At 35.1% G+C, this 16,545-nt stretch overlaps 1 protein-coding gene across 2 annotated transcripts in view; it reads right to left on the bottom strand.

The window, feature by feature from the left end:
- The window catches only part of LOC121530354, a 114,680-nt gene that overhangs the window by 39,725 nt on the left and 58,410 nt on the right, over nucleotides 1-16,545 (bottom strand). The window contains exon 2 of one of the 2 annotated variants that reach the window (XM_041819315.1): nucleotides 14,790-14,916. In XM_041819315.1, coding sequence (XP_041675249.1) covers nucleotides 14,790-14,914 — 125 coding nt within the window. In that variant the 5' untranslated portion in view covers nucleotides 14,915-14,916. Of the gene's footprint in view, nucleotides 1-14,789; nucleotides 14,942-16,545 lie in introns of both variants that reach the window. The other variant, XM_041819314.1, reaches the window with a different exon arrangement.

The raw sequence follows: 16,545 nt of genomic DNA, 5'->3' as shown, positions 1-16,545 counted from the left end.
AAATACAGATGTCAATACATTAAATGAACTTAGAGGTAAGCAAGTAAAAATAGAACAAGAATTATATTTATAAGTCAATTGAATTGAAAATGTTTTATTTTGATCGAGATTGTGGTAAATATAAGTTAAACAAAAATAAATTGTAAAAGACAAACCATATTTTATTAAAATTGTTAGAATACACATTATAAAATTGTACATTTATACATATGTAAATATATTTATTAAATTTAATTAAATGTTATAATAAGAAAAAACAAAAAAATAATAATAAAACAAAAATAAAAATTAAATATTACATTGTCTTTTAATTTGGTATTTGTACTAAAATATTTCATCTTTATTTACCCAGCTGGCTTCGTCCATTGGAAAGCCAAGTCATTTTATTAAAACTTTATCACCTGTTCGCTTTAAAATTTTCTCAACTGGAAATGTGTTCGGGAATTCAGTCTTTTTGAGTTCTTCTTTATAAAACCCACCCTGAATCGGATTACCTTTATAATCTTCAAGTAAGTATGTTTTGGGGAATGTATTGTTGACTTCTCTAATCTTAAAGATTTATGTTGTATAATTTGGTGTATACCCTTTTTCAAACACATGTTTATACTTGCTGATACAAACGTGATCGCCATTTCGTACTTTACTCTCAACATATATCTTTATGTGATTATATGAGTCTTGTAATATTTGTTTTTCATTAGGTGTGTTGACACTGATTGGGCTCATTTTTATGGTTCTATGTACCCTATTATTTTAATCAAATATCAAATTTTTTTAAATATCTATCCACTTATATTTCCCATTGAAACTAAACTCACGCCACATTGACTCTTTGAGTGTTCTATTACAACGCTCGAAAATTGATGCCTTAAGAGTGCTGAACGTCGAATAAAAATTTATATCATAACGTTTCATTAATTGTTTAAATTTTATATTAAAAAACTTTTTTCCATCATCTGTTTGTAAATTTTTTGGTGTTCTATGACCTGATTTTAAGATTTTCTCCATTGCTTGGGAAACTTCATTGGCATTTTTTGATTGTAGTGCTTCGCCCCAATCAAATTTAGAAAACGTATCAATACTGATAACCCTTGATAGATGTTGAATAACCCCCCATTTCAATCAAATCTGCTGGCCACAGATCGTGTATTCCCTTCGTAATGACTCGTCTTCGTTGAACATGTTTTCGAGACGGTCCGTGCAACTCATTTACAATTGCTCGTTTAATTCAATTCGTTTAATTCAACTCGTTTAATCCAATTCTTTGAATTGGTGTATAGGCTACACCTTCTATTTCAATTGTTGTCTTTTTTGGTATCGCTGTCGGTTTTGTTACATACTTAAAAATATAGTCCTCAATAACTATTATCTTTTCAAGAACTTTCTCAAATATTTGATCAGTACTATCTGCTCCTTTGTTATAGACCTCTATTTTATTTTTAAGATTTAAAAACTTTTGTAAGTCGACGATTAATACTTTAACTTACAAGTTTTCTTAGGTCTTCCCCCAACTTTCTGACACACTCTTCTGTATATTGTTTTGTGGTCAAGTCATTATCATCTAAGGGCTTAATAGCGTTTTTAACTCTTTTATTTTAAGCGTTTAGATTACCATCAGTATCAATTAAAAAGTTTCATTTAAATGATATGATCACTCCCTATCATTAGAAAAATGTCCAAGCTAGTCAACAGACATGACGATTATAAATAAAAATATTTTTGTGTTTAATATTTATACTCTAAATAAACAATAATTGTTCCTCTACTATGGAGAAAATCTTATTATTGTGATTGTTGTTACCAATATATTTTCCCGACTCAAATGACTGATATTAAAATTAAAATTTTTATTATCTATCTAGTCTTCTATATTTATATCTTTCCTCATTTCATTTTCTTTTGTAGGCATTGAGATAGCTTCCGGCTCACTCCCTTTGTCCACATCATCATTATATGTTTCGCCTTTCTATGTTTGCTTTTTATTTTCGTTAACTAGTTCATGTAAAGGTTCTGTAATAGGTTTAAATTTTTCCTCCATTTCTATAACACTTTGATTCTTTACATGTTTTAGGTCATCAAACTTTCTCTTCAATGCAGATCTCGCTTTTGTTGACTGAGCTAACACACCTGCATAAATTTGGATAAAGTAAATTTTAAAAATGTATATAATCTTTATGTAATCACTCTTCAGTTACTCGATCTATACTGTTTACTGGAAACTATAACTTGTAATATTTATATCCACCCCATCCATCCCATGAAATAAAAAATGTATTGTTTATATATATTTTAAAATTGTATTTATTCGACGTAATATAAAATATTGGTTTTTTATTATTTATTTATTTTTTATATTTTATTTACTTATTTCTAAATATAAATTATCATTTTTTTTAGGAATATTAAATTTCCCATCAACCATTTCCTCAATAAATTCCTCCTGAAGATGTGTATACCTTTGCGGGGTGTATAGAAAGTAATCCTCCAACTCCAGAACAAGGGATTTTCCAATCTTCGTCCTTTTACACTCAGCCTTGAAGATGGGGAACTTTATATTTTCAGGCATCCTTGCCTTTGACATAATAGATTTCTTATTACATCTATTGAATTCTTGAGTTACCGTCTTAAGCTTTGTTCGTTTTACATTATGTTCAACATCAATTGGTATGAACGCTGTTTCTATGGCATCATCATTTTCATCGTTCTTCTCGTTAAAAAAGCAAACCAAACTTGTCGGATTAACAGGTGTCTTCCTATTATCCTCGTCAGTAGGATCGAATTCGACTTCTGTAGTCTCCTCGTTCTTATAGTTGTTGTTCTCCATGTTAATTTTATTATATATATTGCTTTTTGTTGTTTAGCATTTGTTATTTTTTGTTTAGTAGTTTTTTTTTGTTGTTTAGCAGTTGTTTTTTAATGTTTGGCAGTTTTTTTTTGTTGTTTAGCAGTTGTTTTTTTTTTTTGTTCACTTGTACAACGTCTGTTGAATGTAAAGTCGAAACTTGGACTGTGAATTGTGAAGTAGGCAGCCCCGATTTTTATACCATCCAGAAGTCACACATACGAACGTATATACGACACATTTGTTTCACCCTCCCTCCACGTCCTAAGTGTAAGCCAATCAAAACCATCACCCTCACTCCATTGGCAAAGGAAAGTAGAAATGGAAGAATGGAAGAATGGAAGAATCGAACGACCACAGTTGTATGTATCAAAATGTTGAACTCTCTCGTAGTTGTATTGTATTTGTTTTCCCAAATACTTGACTACTTCTATAGGTGGTTGTAGATTTCCGAAACTATCAAAATAATGTATATCATTTTTTGTTTTAAATCCCTCATATATAAAAAAAAAAAATTGGTATATATTTTTGAGCAAAAGTTGTAATGTCTATATTTGAAAGTGGTCTAATGGGTAGCTGACATATTAGTTTTTTCGCTTCCTAACACCATATCCCTTACTATATCGTTTTAGGTAGAATCCATAACCTGTTCTATACGGTTTGAGATATAACCCTTCTCCTACATCAACACTTTCAATTTTTCTATAATGTCGTCTCTTCTCCTTCATATCCTCTTTGATCACCTCGTTTCAAACGCTTTTCTAACTGTGTACCCGGCCCACAAAATGTATATCCTGGTATATGGGCTTCAAACGGTAATGTATTAATTAAGTTGTTGACAAGACCACATCCTCGTTTACAATTGAAAACACTAATGAATCGATTATAAAAACGCTTCCCCATTATATTGATGTTTAATCATCTAAGATTTTTCATCAAATGAGGTACATAAGCTTTAAGAATGCGTTTAATAAGTCCAAAACAAAAAATTATCATTAGAAATATCAACGATGAAAACGAGAAAAAACAATCCCCACGATATAGTTCCCTCTTACCTAATACAATAAGAGCTCTTATTGTTGGACCTTCAAATTGTGGTAAAACCAACATTATGCTCAGTTTAATAGAGAGTCCAAACGGATTGAAATTCGATATATTTACGTGTTTTCTGAGAGTTTATATCAACCTAAATACGAATACTTGAAAAAATTAATAAAATATTAAAGGAATGGGATATCATACTTTCTCTCATAACAATGGTGTATTAGACCCCAGTGAAGCAAAAAATAATTCTATTATGATATTTGATGATGTAGCTTGTGAAAAACAAGACAACATATCATCTTATTTTTGTATGGGTCGTCATAAGAATATTGATTCCTTTTATTTACGTCAAACATATACCCATATACTTAAACACTTGATTCGTGATAATGCAAACTTTACAGTAATGTTTAAACAAGATGATTTAAATATGCGACATATATATAGAGATCATATTAATACAGATATGGGGTACGACACATTCGTATATATATTTGTAAAAAATGTTGGGAGGATAAATTTGGATTCTTGCTTATAAGTAAAGATAACGATATGGATAATGGAAGATATAGAAATGGTTTTGATCAATTTATTTGATTTAAAAAAGTTATTGGATTTGGTATAGAAATAGATTAAAAATAAACATTTCCACAGTTTAACAACAGATTTCATTATGTATAGATCAGTGACCTTGTCCTTGAATGGAAAAAGTTCTGTTATAAATACAAACTATTTTCCACCAATCGAATTGGATGGACGTATTGAGTGTGCATTAATTGATTTTAATATGTACAATTTAATCCGAAATATAGACGAAAAAAACAATCCCTTCCATATTGGAACTAATGTAATCACCATTCCTACTGGATCCTATGAACTAAATGATATAACTGATTATATTTATACAAAACTTAAAGATTATGGTATTGAAAAATCTTTTAAAATTAAAAGCAATAACAATACTCCTTAAGTGGAAATAACTAGTACTCGGGAGCTAGTTTACTTTAATAAGGAAGATCAATTGGCCAACTTTTTGGTTTTGATAAAAGAGTTTTAGAGCCTCACCCAACAAAAACATATCTATCGGATCAGACTGTCAATATTTTAAAAATTGATACTATTCGTTTGGAATGTAACATAATAAGTGGTTCATATGTATATAATACACCTAATCATACGTTACATGAATTCGGTATTAATGTTCCTCCTGGCTATAAAATGAATGTGACACCACATAATCTTATTTACTTGCCAATCAACTGTGATGAAATAAGCACACTCTCCATACGCATCGTTGATCAAAAAGGAGATTTGGCAAATTTACGTGGTGAAAAGTTTTCGATTCGGTTGCATATTCGCATGATAGAATGATTATTTGTAATAAAAGACCTGGTTCATAAACTCAACAAAGCATTACTAATTGTATAGCTATAGAAAGAGGATTTACTCAAAAAAGAACTTCACTTACTTTAAAAATAAATTATTTTTAAAGTCTCTAGGCTTCAAAGTTAAAAATTAATAAAAATATACTAGAAGAAAAAAATGAACGAAATTTTAAATGTTCGAGAAAAAGTTTACTCGGATGAGCGTATTTCGAAAAAAGAGTTTCATACCTATTCATCGTATAACCAAACATTTAAACCAAACGATGAAATTCGAATTAATATCCAAAATCAAGACTTGTATGTGCTCCCTCATGAAAGTTAACTCAACTTTCAAGGAATTATTAGACAAGATACAACAGTCGGTCCTACAACTGATAATGTTTTTTTTTTTAAATAATTGTATGGCTTACTTCTTGGATGAAATCAAGTATGAAATAAATGCATGCGAGATTGATAGAACTCGATTTGTCGGTATGACAACTACTCTTAAAAATTTTTTATCTGTTGATAAACTTCACAGCCAAAATCTATCAAATTCTGGATGGAGTGGTGGAGATGACTTTTCTACTGGACCTTACTTTAACTTTCCTGTCCCATTAAAAAATATATTGGGGTTTGCTGAAGATTATAAAAAGGTCTTGTTGAATTGTAAACATGAACTTGTGCTTATGCTAACTAAAAACCTAGATGATGTCTTTGAAAAAATAGATTGGAACAAACATTTAAAGTAGAAATGACCAATATAAGTTGGAAAATTCCTTATGTGACACCTAGTGACATTGCAAAAATTAAGATGTAAAAAAAATAAAAATAAATTATTTTTAAAGTCTCTAGGCTTCAAAGTTAAAAATTAATAAAAATATACTAGAAGAAAAAAATGAACGAAATTTTAAATGTTCGAGAAAAAGTTTACTCGGATGAGCGTATTTCGAAAAAAGAGTTTCATACCTTTTCGTCGTATAACCAAACACTTAAACCAAACGATGAAATTCGAATTAATATCCAAAATCAAGACTTGTATGTGCTCCCTCATGAAAGTTAACTCAACTTTCAAGGAATTATTAGACAAGATACAACAGTCATAATTAATGTTTTTGTTTTTTAAATAATTTTATGGCTTACTTCTTGGATGAAATCAAGTATGAAATAAATGCATGCGAGATTGATAGAACTCGATTTGTCGGTATGACAACTACTCTTAAAAATTTTTTATCTGTTGATAAACTTCACAGCCAAAATCTATCAAATTCTGGATGGAGTGGTGGAGATGACTTTTCTACTGGACCTTACTTTAACTTTCCTGTCCCATTAAAAAATATATTGGGGTTTGCTGAAGATTATAAAAAGGTCTTGTTGAATTGTAAACATGAACTTGTGCTTATGCTAACTAAAAACCTAGATGATGTCTTTGAAAAAAGAGATTGGAACAAACATTTAAATTAGAAATGACCAATATAAGTTGGAAAATTCCTCATGTGACACCTAGTGACATTGCAAAAATTATGATGTATGACATGTATTCAAGATTACTAGTTACTACAATCGTGAGTCACAACCATTTTTAACACCATCGGAATTTAAAATGAAAGCTCCAATTATCGTAATTGATCTATCATATCAAAATGAAACTGTAAAATCTGGTCCTATTGATGTGAGAATTTAAACTGAACTGAAGACACCAAGTGACGAAAATACCCAAGCTTATTGCCTACTCATACACGATCGATTAGTCGAATATAATCCCTTAAACGAATTAGTACAACGAGTTGTTTGATATTGTTTAAATATATATACAATAACAATAAATTTATTCTTAAAGAAATTGGAATAGTAGTTGAAAAGGAACCAAACTTGAATAATAGTATTATTATAGAACCACCATATGATTTCACTTTATTAAATACAAAATCTCAAGCCACTGCAAACTGGTTAACAAAAAAATATCATAATATTTGTTAGAACGATGGAGGCGAAAGTTTTTCGCAAACGCGACGATATCTTAAGGCAATAACTATTGGAAAACAAATTATCTGTAAGGGAATGGAAAAGAAACGTTTTCTACAATCATTTTTTGGAAACCACCATTTGATTAATGTCGAGGACATACATTGTTCGTCATTAAACCGGTTTAGAGGAAACAAATTTCCATATTGTAAAAATCATCTCAAAGGTGGTGTTTGTGCTTTAAACAATGCATACAACATTCAAAATTTTTTTAAAGGTAGTTCAAAATAAATGAAACATATCTATTTGCATTTACTTCATTTTGAAGTCGAAACCACTTCTGACACGACCTGTTTCACAAAAAAAATATTTCGATAAATAATGCAATTTCTTGAAGAAATTGGTTATTTTTTTTCTACAATTCAATGGGAAGATTTTTGAAAATAATTTCCTAAACCTTCTTAAAACAAAAATTATGTTCATGAATCAAGGTGCACAAGATCTAAAAACAATGAAATATGGTGAACACTTTACATTCTGTGACACCTGGAAAAATAATTTCATTGTATTAATAATTAATAAATAAATGTATTATGTGAAACGAAAAAAAAAATTGTTTTCTTACTTTTTATGAATAAGGGACGGCAAATACATATATAGACTCACTTGCACACGTACATATATACACTGATCTATTATGATGTAAGTAAATAAGAATATGGATGGTATATTATATTAAAATCGGTTATCCCTCGCTGCAGTCAGTGGTGACGCAGATGCTAGAGAGATGATGGAGTAGTCGTCCATGGCGGTTGCCGAGGGGGTTGCTTCTCCTTGTAGGCAGTGAGCGATGTTTGGGTCGCTGGCGGTTGCCGAGGGAAATTTCTTCTATGACGGGAATTACGGTGGGAGCACTTGCTCCGTTATCACGGCCGTTGAGGCGCGGTGACCTATTCAATAAAATGAATTTACTATTTAACGGCTATGCCGGTTTCTTGCTACCCTATGATGGATGCTCAACGAGTCGAGCAGGTCGCGTAGGTGGGCGACATCAACAACTAGGAGTTTCTGCATCTGAGACTGAGGGAACATGTCGGTCATTCCGGGAGATTCGCTGAGTGTTATATAAATGCGAATTCCTCCCATATCAGGATTCGGCCATCAACGATGGGAATGTATTTGGCTTTGGAATAGTCCGTGACACGTGCCGATGTTGCGGCCAAAAGGAAAATCAGGGATATGGTTGAAAACCTGTAATTTGGATCTGTTGTGAATTTTGTTGAAATTGGGTAGCCCACCACCAAAGCATGATTAAAATAATAAAGGAAGCAAAACATATGCCAAGTGGCTAGGAAAAAAGATAATAAAAAATGAAAGATTATCAGGCGAGCGATAATATTGTTACGCTCGGCCTACCTAAGGTTGTCTTTGTGGACCACCCTCCCCTTAATGAGGACTGTGGTCCCCATGTCCGCCAACCTTGAATACTCTATTTTGGCGGGCAGCGTTTTCCCTATTCCGGAGCTTGTCTTGGGTGAGATTTATCCTATCCTGTATTTGCGTATTGTGGCTCATTTGATTGTGTATGCACCACGTCAGCCGGCGTCTTGTCGATGACCGAATGGATAGACTTCTTATATCTGGCCGTAGCCAGAAGGATCAGCTCTACGGTATCGCTGATGCCTTTATCGAAATGTCCATTACTCGGTTTTTGCAGTGCCAAAATTTGGGGGCACGGAATTGCCGAATCAGTTTGTATCACTGCTAGCGTGTGCAAATCGCAATGAATGGCGTTTACGCCTTTAGGGACTATTATCTTTGCAAGCTCCTCCAGCAATGACTCCTCGCAAGTGAAGTCAATAATATGCCGTCTCTTGTTTCCAAAGAGAACGAAGCTGCTCTTTGACGGAGAGCGTGCTTCCTCCAGAATTATCTGGTTTTGAAAGCAATTGAGGGGCTTGTCCGAGGATTGGATGGTGTGGGTTAGCGACAGCTCACTGTGAATTGTGGCCGCGCTTGAAATTGCCTCTTCCTCTTCTACAACGATGAGTGGTTGCCTCAAGAGGGCATCCGCAACAAGGCTGGCCTTGCCAGGCATGTATTGGACTTTGGCACCACACTCGTCGATGCGTTCTTTCCATCTTTTAATTTATGTATTCGGATTAGAATCCGATACCGCGTAGGTCAGCAGTTGGTGGTCAGTGTAGATGTTTAAATCTTTGACCCTATAAAGGTAGTGGCGCAGCTTTTCTAGCGCCCAAAGGTTCTTTGGAAGATGCTGGCAGCATTCCTCAACCCGAATGGCAGACGGCGAAATTCGTATTTTCCCCGTTTACGGAAAAGGAAGTTTTCTCACGCTCACGTTCTGCCAGTATAATTTGGTGGTAGCCAGACTTCAAATCGAGCGTTGTGAAGTATTTGGCTTTGCCTAAATTCCCTAGTATCATAGGGATAATTGGCATAGGGTAGCGATCCGGAATTGTCCTCTCGTTTAACTTTCGAAAGTCTAATACTAGCCGCATTTTGCGGTTGTCAGATTCGTCGGTGCCCTTTTGTCTACTACCCATATTGGGTTATTGTAGGGGGATCTCGACTTCTGGATTATGCCGTTTTTAGTAGGTCTTGAATTTCGCCATTGACGAAATCTCCCGTTCCAATCGGGTACGGATAGGGTCTGGCATAAATGGGCTCCTCATCAACTGTCCTGATGGTGGCTACCACTGACGTGTTGTAAGGTAACGCCTCATCTGGGTTCGCGAAGGCGTTTTTCCTGTCGCTTAGCATTTTTGAAAATGCTTTTCTGACTAAAGGTGGTGCGCTGGAGGAGTCCACCTCAGTGACATTTACGTCGGGGCATGATTGGAATTCTAGCTTTTTCATCTCGGAGCCCCATTTGAGGTGGCCGGAAGCTAGGTCAAGTGATGCTCCTGCTTGTTTTAATAGATCAAGGCCGATGATGGCTTCAAAGAAGGACAAATCTGGTAAGATGAAGAACATAGCCTTCAAGTTGAACAGGAATATGAAGCATTTTTTTTTGCTATCGTGGTAACGCCATGGATGGAATGTACTGAAAATGGCGAATCTACTGGGCGGACGCCTTTCAACCCTTCGTATGGACGGATGAAATTTTTTTACGCGCCCGTGTCTATTAAAGGCTTCATTTCTACACCTGCTACTCTTCGTCTGATGACGGGTAGCAGGGACTTTCCCCTAAAAAATGTATGACGTCCGAATCGTAATCTTTAACAGCACCGTCGTCAATTTCTTGAGACGCGTTGCGGCAGTATATTTGATCCCGGTTTCGCTCGCGCCCTGCGCGACGTGATTAAGCCTCTGCCTTTTGTGTGGAGCAGATCGATCGGACTCAGCCAGCTTCCTGTTTTGGTATGCCGGGGCTTGGGATGGCTTAAGCATCTTGGACAGCGATGGGTCGATGTCCATGGATTCAGGGGTGCCTCGACTTGGTGGGGCAGATTGTACCTGCGCCTTGTGTTGCTTGGCGTAGTACGGATTATTGCCAGCGTTTGTCTGTGCATTTGCCTGCGCAGAAGTCTGTCGGTATTCTTGCGCCTTTGGGTGCTGTTTTTTTGTCTTTGTCCTACTGGCCCTTCGGTCTCGGACTCAGAATCACTAGAGAGTTGTCTTGTGTTCCTATATTGTTGAAAGGGATTGCTCATGTGGAGCTGTAGCTATAAAACCGCCCGTTAAAATAAATTTATGCATGAAATTTATGCCGACAGAGGCAATTGGGCTGGTAAGGGGGCCGCGGGGGCTGAGCTGCCGCTTTAGTTATGTGTGCGGGCTCGTCAAATTGCGCTATTGCTGTGTCAGGTAACGGTAAGGTGAGGGGTGCGCGGGGACTGAGCCTCCGCTTATGACAAACAAATAAAAATAAAAGCAACAAAGTGGCATACATGGCATTTGCGGCCGTACCGTATTTCTGAAAACGGAGTGGGGAAACAAAACGGAGAAGAAAAATAAATAACCAAAACTGCGCATCTAATACCAAGAATTCTTGTGCAACAAAAGAGACATATAAAAGCTGAATTAAATACACGCGATTATATAAATTATTTCGGACAGAAATTTAAATTTTTTGCCAGCGATTTTTTCGTCTTGGTTAAGAATTTTTATTCCGCACTTGTTGTGTTACATATGTAGTAATATTTATTTATTTATTCACACAAAAAAGAAATGCAAACAATATTGGGAAGTAATTAGTTTATAAAAATGGTTTATAAATTTTATAATAAGATAAGAAATGTCAACGCTAAACCGTCAGCCACTTAATGGAAATTAATTAAATTGAAAAGGTAAAAGGGGCTGCACATTTGTAGGTGTCAGTGTAAGGAACAATATTTCACTATTCTCGTCTTTTTTTTTATAAAAAAAATTCATGCAGACATAGAGGGTATTTATGTAGATAAAAGTGCTCACTTACATAATTTCTACGTTGGGCGCCAGTAAATAAAGATATGGGGTGGTATATTATATTATAATCGGTTATCCCTCGCTGCAGTCAGTGGTGACGCAGATGCTAGAGAGATGATGGAGTAGTCGTCCATGGCGGTTGCCGAGGGGGTTGCTTCTCCTTGTAGGCAGTGAGCGATGTTTGGGTCGCTGGCGGTTGCCGAGGAAAATTCCTTCTATGACGGGAATTACGGTGGGAGCACTTGCTCCGTTATCACGGCCCTTGAGGCGCGGTGACCAATTCAATAAAATGAATTTACTATTTAACGGCTATGCCGGAGATTTGATTTAAAGTGCTCTTTATTGTTTGAGACTCTGACACAAACTGAAACTTAAAGCTAACAAAATCTATTTCTTAGCGGCCACGCAAATGTGCAGTGCTCGCCGCTATGTATGGGCATCCGGCCAGACGCTGTGTCAGCAGTTTGGCCAGAGCGAGCTCTTAAAATATCGGACATTGCCGCTGCTCAGTTAACTTCAGTTAACTTGTACACTACCCCTGGAACTCAACCGCATTCAGCGCGTGCGCAACGGGTGCCGTAACATGCTCTTACAAGATGTTTACAAATCAGATGCATGCGTATGAAGTGACCCTTTATTAGGAGTGAAATTACTTAGCGCTGTGAAACAATGAATAAACACACAAAACCACAACCTCTTGTATCCTTTTTATCTACGAGTATGTGTTGGAATAGAGAGATAAATACTAAAACACACATTTTATTACGGTGCGTCCCCACTCAATCATACACACGCACACACGTAGGCAGAGGCTTACATATATAGAAATTGACAGTGCGTTTTGAGAAAATTCAACCCCTTAAGACGTTCCCAATCCTCCTAATTAGGGTCAGGAATACATTTCAATATTCCCAAATAACGGATAGGGGGGTCGGAAAGCTAATCATGACACAATCGTCACATTTTATTACTTCTTTTAACACGTGCACTGATTTTAAAAACTATAATTTATGGGTTTCTGACTAAAAGGGTGAGGGGGAATCACAGGAGACGACGGATAATGGGTTTCGGGGTGGGGGTAACCATGTTTTTATCACTAATGTGATAGCTTAATAGCCCATAAATCTGTGCCAGAACCAGCTTTATTAACCTACTTACAAAGATGGAGAGCCAAGTTAAATGAATACCAATTTAAAATCGACATTCTTTTGGTAACAAAATCAAAGACTCGCCCAGAATGAAATATTTGTAAAACAAACTACTAAAAGAATTAAATGGTATAACTATTCATCAGCAAAATAGGCAGAAACATAATTTAATTGACATAATTGACATAATAGGTTCATCTTTTAAATTTCTTTTTGGCACACTTGATGAAAATGATAGGGTAAAAATTAACAAAAAAAATAGACATAATTGCAGAAAATTCAATTCAAGTTCATAAATTAAATGATGTTGTAAAGTTTGAGAATGAAGGACTGGAGAAACTTACTAACTACAAAAATAGCCGCAATAGTATTGACACACTTGTTTATGAACTCATGCAATTTATTGAGTACATTGAAGACATCGAAATGGGCATGCAACTTTCACGTCTTGGACTTTTTAACCCAAAGTTACTCAATTACGACAAAGTAGAACGCATTAACAGCCAAAATAAACTTTTAATCAAAACACCAACGTGGATTGACTACAAAAACAACGAATTACTACTTTTTTCGCATATCCCTATTAACCACAAATCCATTAACACTATTAAAATAATTCCTTATCCCGACCATAATGGGTATCAGTTAGACTATTCAGATCAACAATCATATTTTGAAGATGAGAATAAAATTTATAATCAAGACAATAAAGAAGTTAATAATGAATGCATTAAAAATATATTTAAGCGTAAAAATTGAATTTGTAATTTTATACCAACTCCTTCAAAGGAAATTATTCAATACGTTGACACAAATATTATACTTACATGGAATCTAACTGAAACCACAATCAAACAAAATTGTCAAGAATTAAATGGCGATATAAAAATAAACGGAAGCAAAATTTTTAGAACAAAATAATGTAGAGTTTAAATTAGAAATGTTATTTTAAGCGAAAATTCGTTATGTCCAGAATTTGATTTAACTGAAATGCCAGCCCAAACATAGGCAACCCTTTTAAGGGGAGGGAAGTGACATATTCACAAATTCCGATATGTACCAAGAAATAAGAATCTGCAGCGTAGCCGATCCCCCGCTGAACCAATGTAAACAATCCACATCCGGAGCAGGCAATGCGGCTTCTCAATAACATAAACAATTCTTTAAATGACTAAGTCCCGCTCTCTGAGTGGCACTCTCACTCTAAAATTATTATGTACAATCAATATCCCAAGCGGGCGATCTCGTAATGTACTAAAATCTATCGTGGCCGATGCTCGCTCGAAGACGAAGTTCGTGATGGTCGTCCAAAAACAGTTATTGTGCCGGAGAACTCTGATGCCGTGCGTGAACTGCAAGATCGTCAAGTGCCATATCGTGAGATAGAGGCATCCTTGGGCATTTCTTCCACCAGAATACATTCGATATTGCATGTACACCTGGTCGTAAAAAAGTTTTGATCTCCCCAGATCCCGCAAAATTTAACCATTGCTCAATGCTTATAAAAATTTTCATTTAGGCCAAGATAAGATCAATTCACTTTTCAAAATGGTATTCGGATGCAACAAATAGTATCAATTTGGCAAAGTCAGAAATATTAATTTTTCAATTACCTAAAATACTTTAATTTCTCATCAAAAAAGTTGCCTCTCCAGTAATAAATTGCTAATGTTTCTGAAATTGCTGAATTCTATGGGAGCAATAGTAAATAATTAAATTAATTCATTGAGAAGGTTACACAAGAGCCTGGTTTCAGCAAAAAACTCAAACTTGGAACTCCTTGCGCGGTGCACGCGGTAACAAAACGATTTGTTTTAATCGGGTTCACTGGTTGAAATTTGATTAGGCACGATAATATTAAAATAATAATATGGTTAATACGTAGTAATAGATAAATATGGATAAGTGAATAAATCTAAAAAAAAACACATTAGGCCTCTGGTAATTTTCCCCATATAAATCAACGGCTCTTATAAATATATTTTCTGAACTTACCTGAATCGTATTATTCGGAAATGCTGAAGATTAAGCCTAAGGTTGGTAACATTTACAGTTACCTCGGCGTAGACGATCGTATTCTCCAATGATCCAAAAACTCTTCCAAGTCCTTCGAGAGCCATTACTTTTAACAAAAAGGTGTATTCAAACTGTTTAAAAAATAATTTAATAAACTTAGTATAAAAAGAAATGACTAAACTTAATATAATTATCTAGTTTACTATATGTTAAGATAACATTTTTTTAATAAGAAAAGCATATTTTTCAATAGTGTAAGACATTTTTGATATCAACCATTTAAGGAAAATTATAAAGCATAGGGACTTAGCATACGCAGATTATTATCATTTTAATGTTTTGATGTACACAGCTACGATTAAATTGTTATATCCGTTTCTCGAAAGAGTAAACGCGTAAATTAGATTCAGTGAAAAGTATGTACAGAACAGAGAACGTCAAGGGCGCCTTTTTTCGGCACCCGAATCACACTCATACATTTCGAGTGTTTGTCGCACTCATGAACAGCAAGAAAAGGGCACACACCCGGAGTGCACAGATCGCATTGTGCGATTTGGGTGTTTGCGTTTTTGACACCCGCTCAATTCTATGCACATGATCCTAATGCACAGACACCCGACACACTCATAGCAAATTAAGCGAGTGTCTGAGAGACCCATGTTTTTGGGAAAAGTGAGTCGGGTGTCTTGAAATGAGTCGGGTGTCTTGAAATGATTCGAGTGTCTTGAAATGAGTCGGGTGTTTCGGGTGTCTTCAACTGATCTGAGTGTTTCGGGTGTCTTCAGCTGTATTGCATGAGCAGGTATTGTGGGTTGACCGAATAATTTTACATGAAAGGAAGGAAGGAAATCCCAATAATTTAACATAAAAATAGCCTCTTAAAAAAGTCAAAATAATTTGTTTTCCGTTTGGATTAATTTTAATCTTAGAAAAAACCATTATTGGGATTTCCTTCCTTCCTTTCATGTAAAATTATTCGGTCAACCCACAATGACCTGCTCATGCAATACAGCTGAAGACACCCGAAACACCCGACTCATTTCAAGACACTCGACTCATTTCAAGACACCCGACTCACATTTCCCAAAAACATGGGTGTCTCAGACACTCGCTTCATTTGAGTGTGTCGGGTGTCTGTTGAAAAGAGTACTAGAACAGCTTAGAAATATTTAATTTGAAAATAATGCTTGGCGTTCGTTTTTATCCAGCCACACCGACTCTAACGCCCACAAGCTGCGAAAAACTGTGGCATCCATAATATTATAATGTATGTCATCGTTTGACCTTGTATAACATTTTTTTTTGAGAATATCTATTGATTTTCCAAAGATTTTTCTAACTGGAACAATATTTCGTCATTTAAGAAGAAATGTAGGTTATGAGGCCTCACATGGACAGTGACGTCACCATAAATTAGTAAGCAGCCTTTTTTACAAAAGGAAGCGTGTCCCACCCTATATATATATATAGATATATATATTCTGGATCAGTATCAATATTGAAGTCTATTAAGCCATGTCCGTCTGTCTGTCTGTATAAAATTTGATATCTCAGAAACTAAAAATGATACAAAGTTAGGATTAATCATGCAGATCCTTAAGGTACCTATGCGGCGCTAGCTTGTTTCTGCATCAGCCGAAGCTCGACGTGGTGTTTTCGTGCAGTCACGCACACTGTAATGTCCATAAGCCGTGGAAAACTGTGTCATCCATAATATTAAAATGTATGTCTTCGT

Source organism: Drosophila eugracilis, unplaced genomic scaffold, assembly GCF_018153835.1.
Source record: "Drosophila eugracilis isolate 14026-0451.02 unplaced genomic scaffold, ASM1815383v1 contig_567, whole genome shotgun sequence".
Lineage (NCBI taxonomy): Eukaryota > Metazoa > Arthropoda > Insecta > Diptera > Drosophilidae > Drosophila > Drosophila eugracilis.
This window is presented reverse-complemented; position numbering and strand designations above follow the sequence as displayed.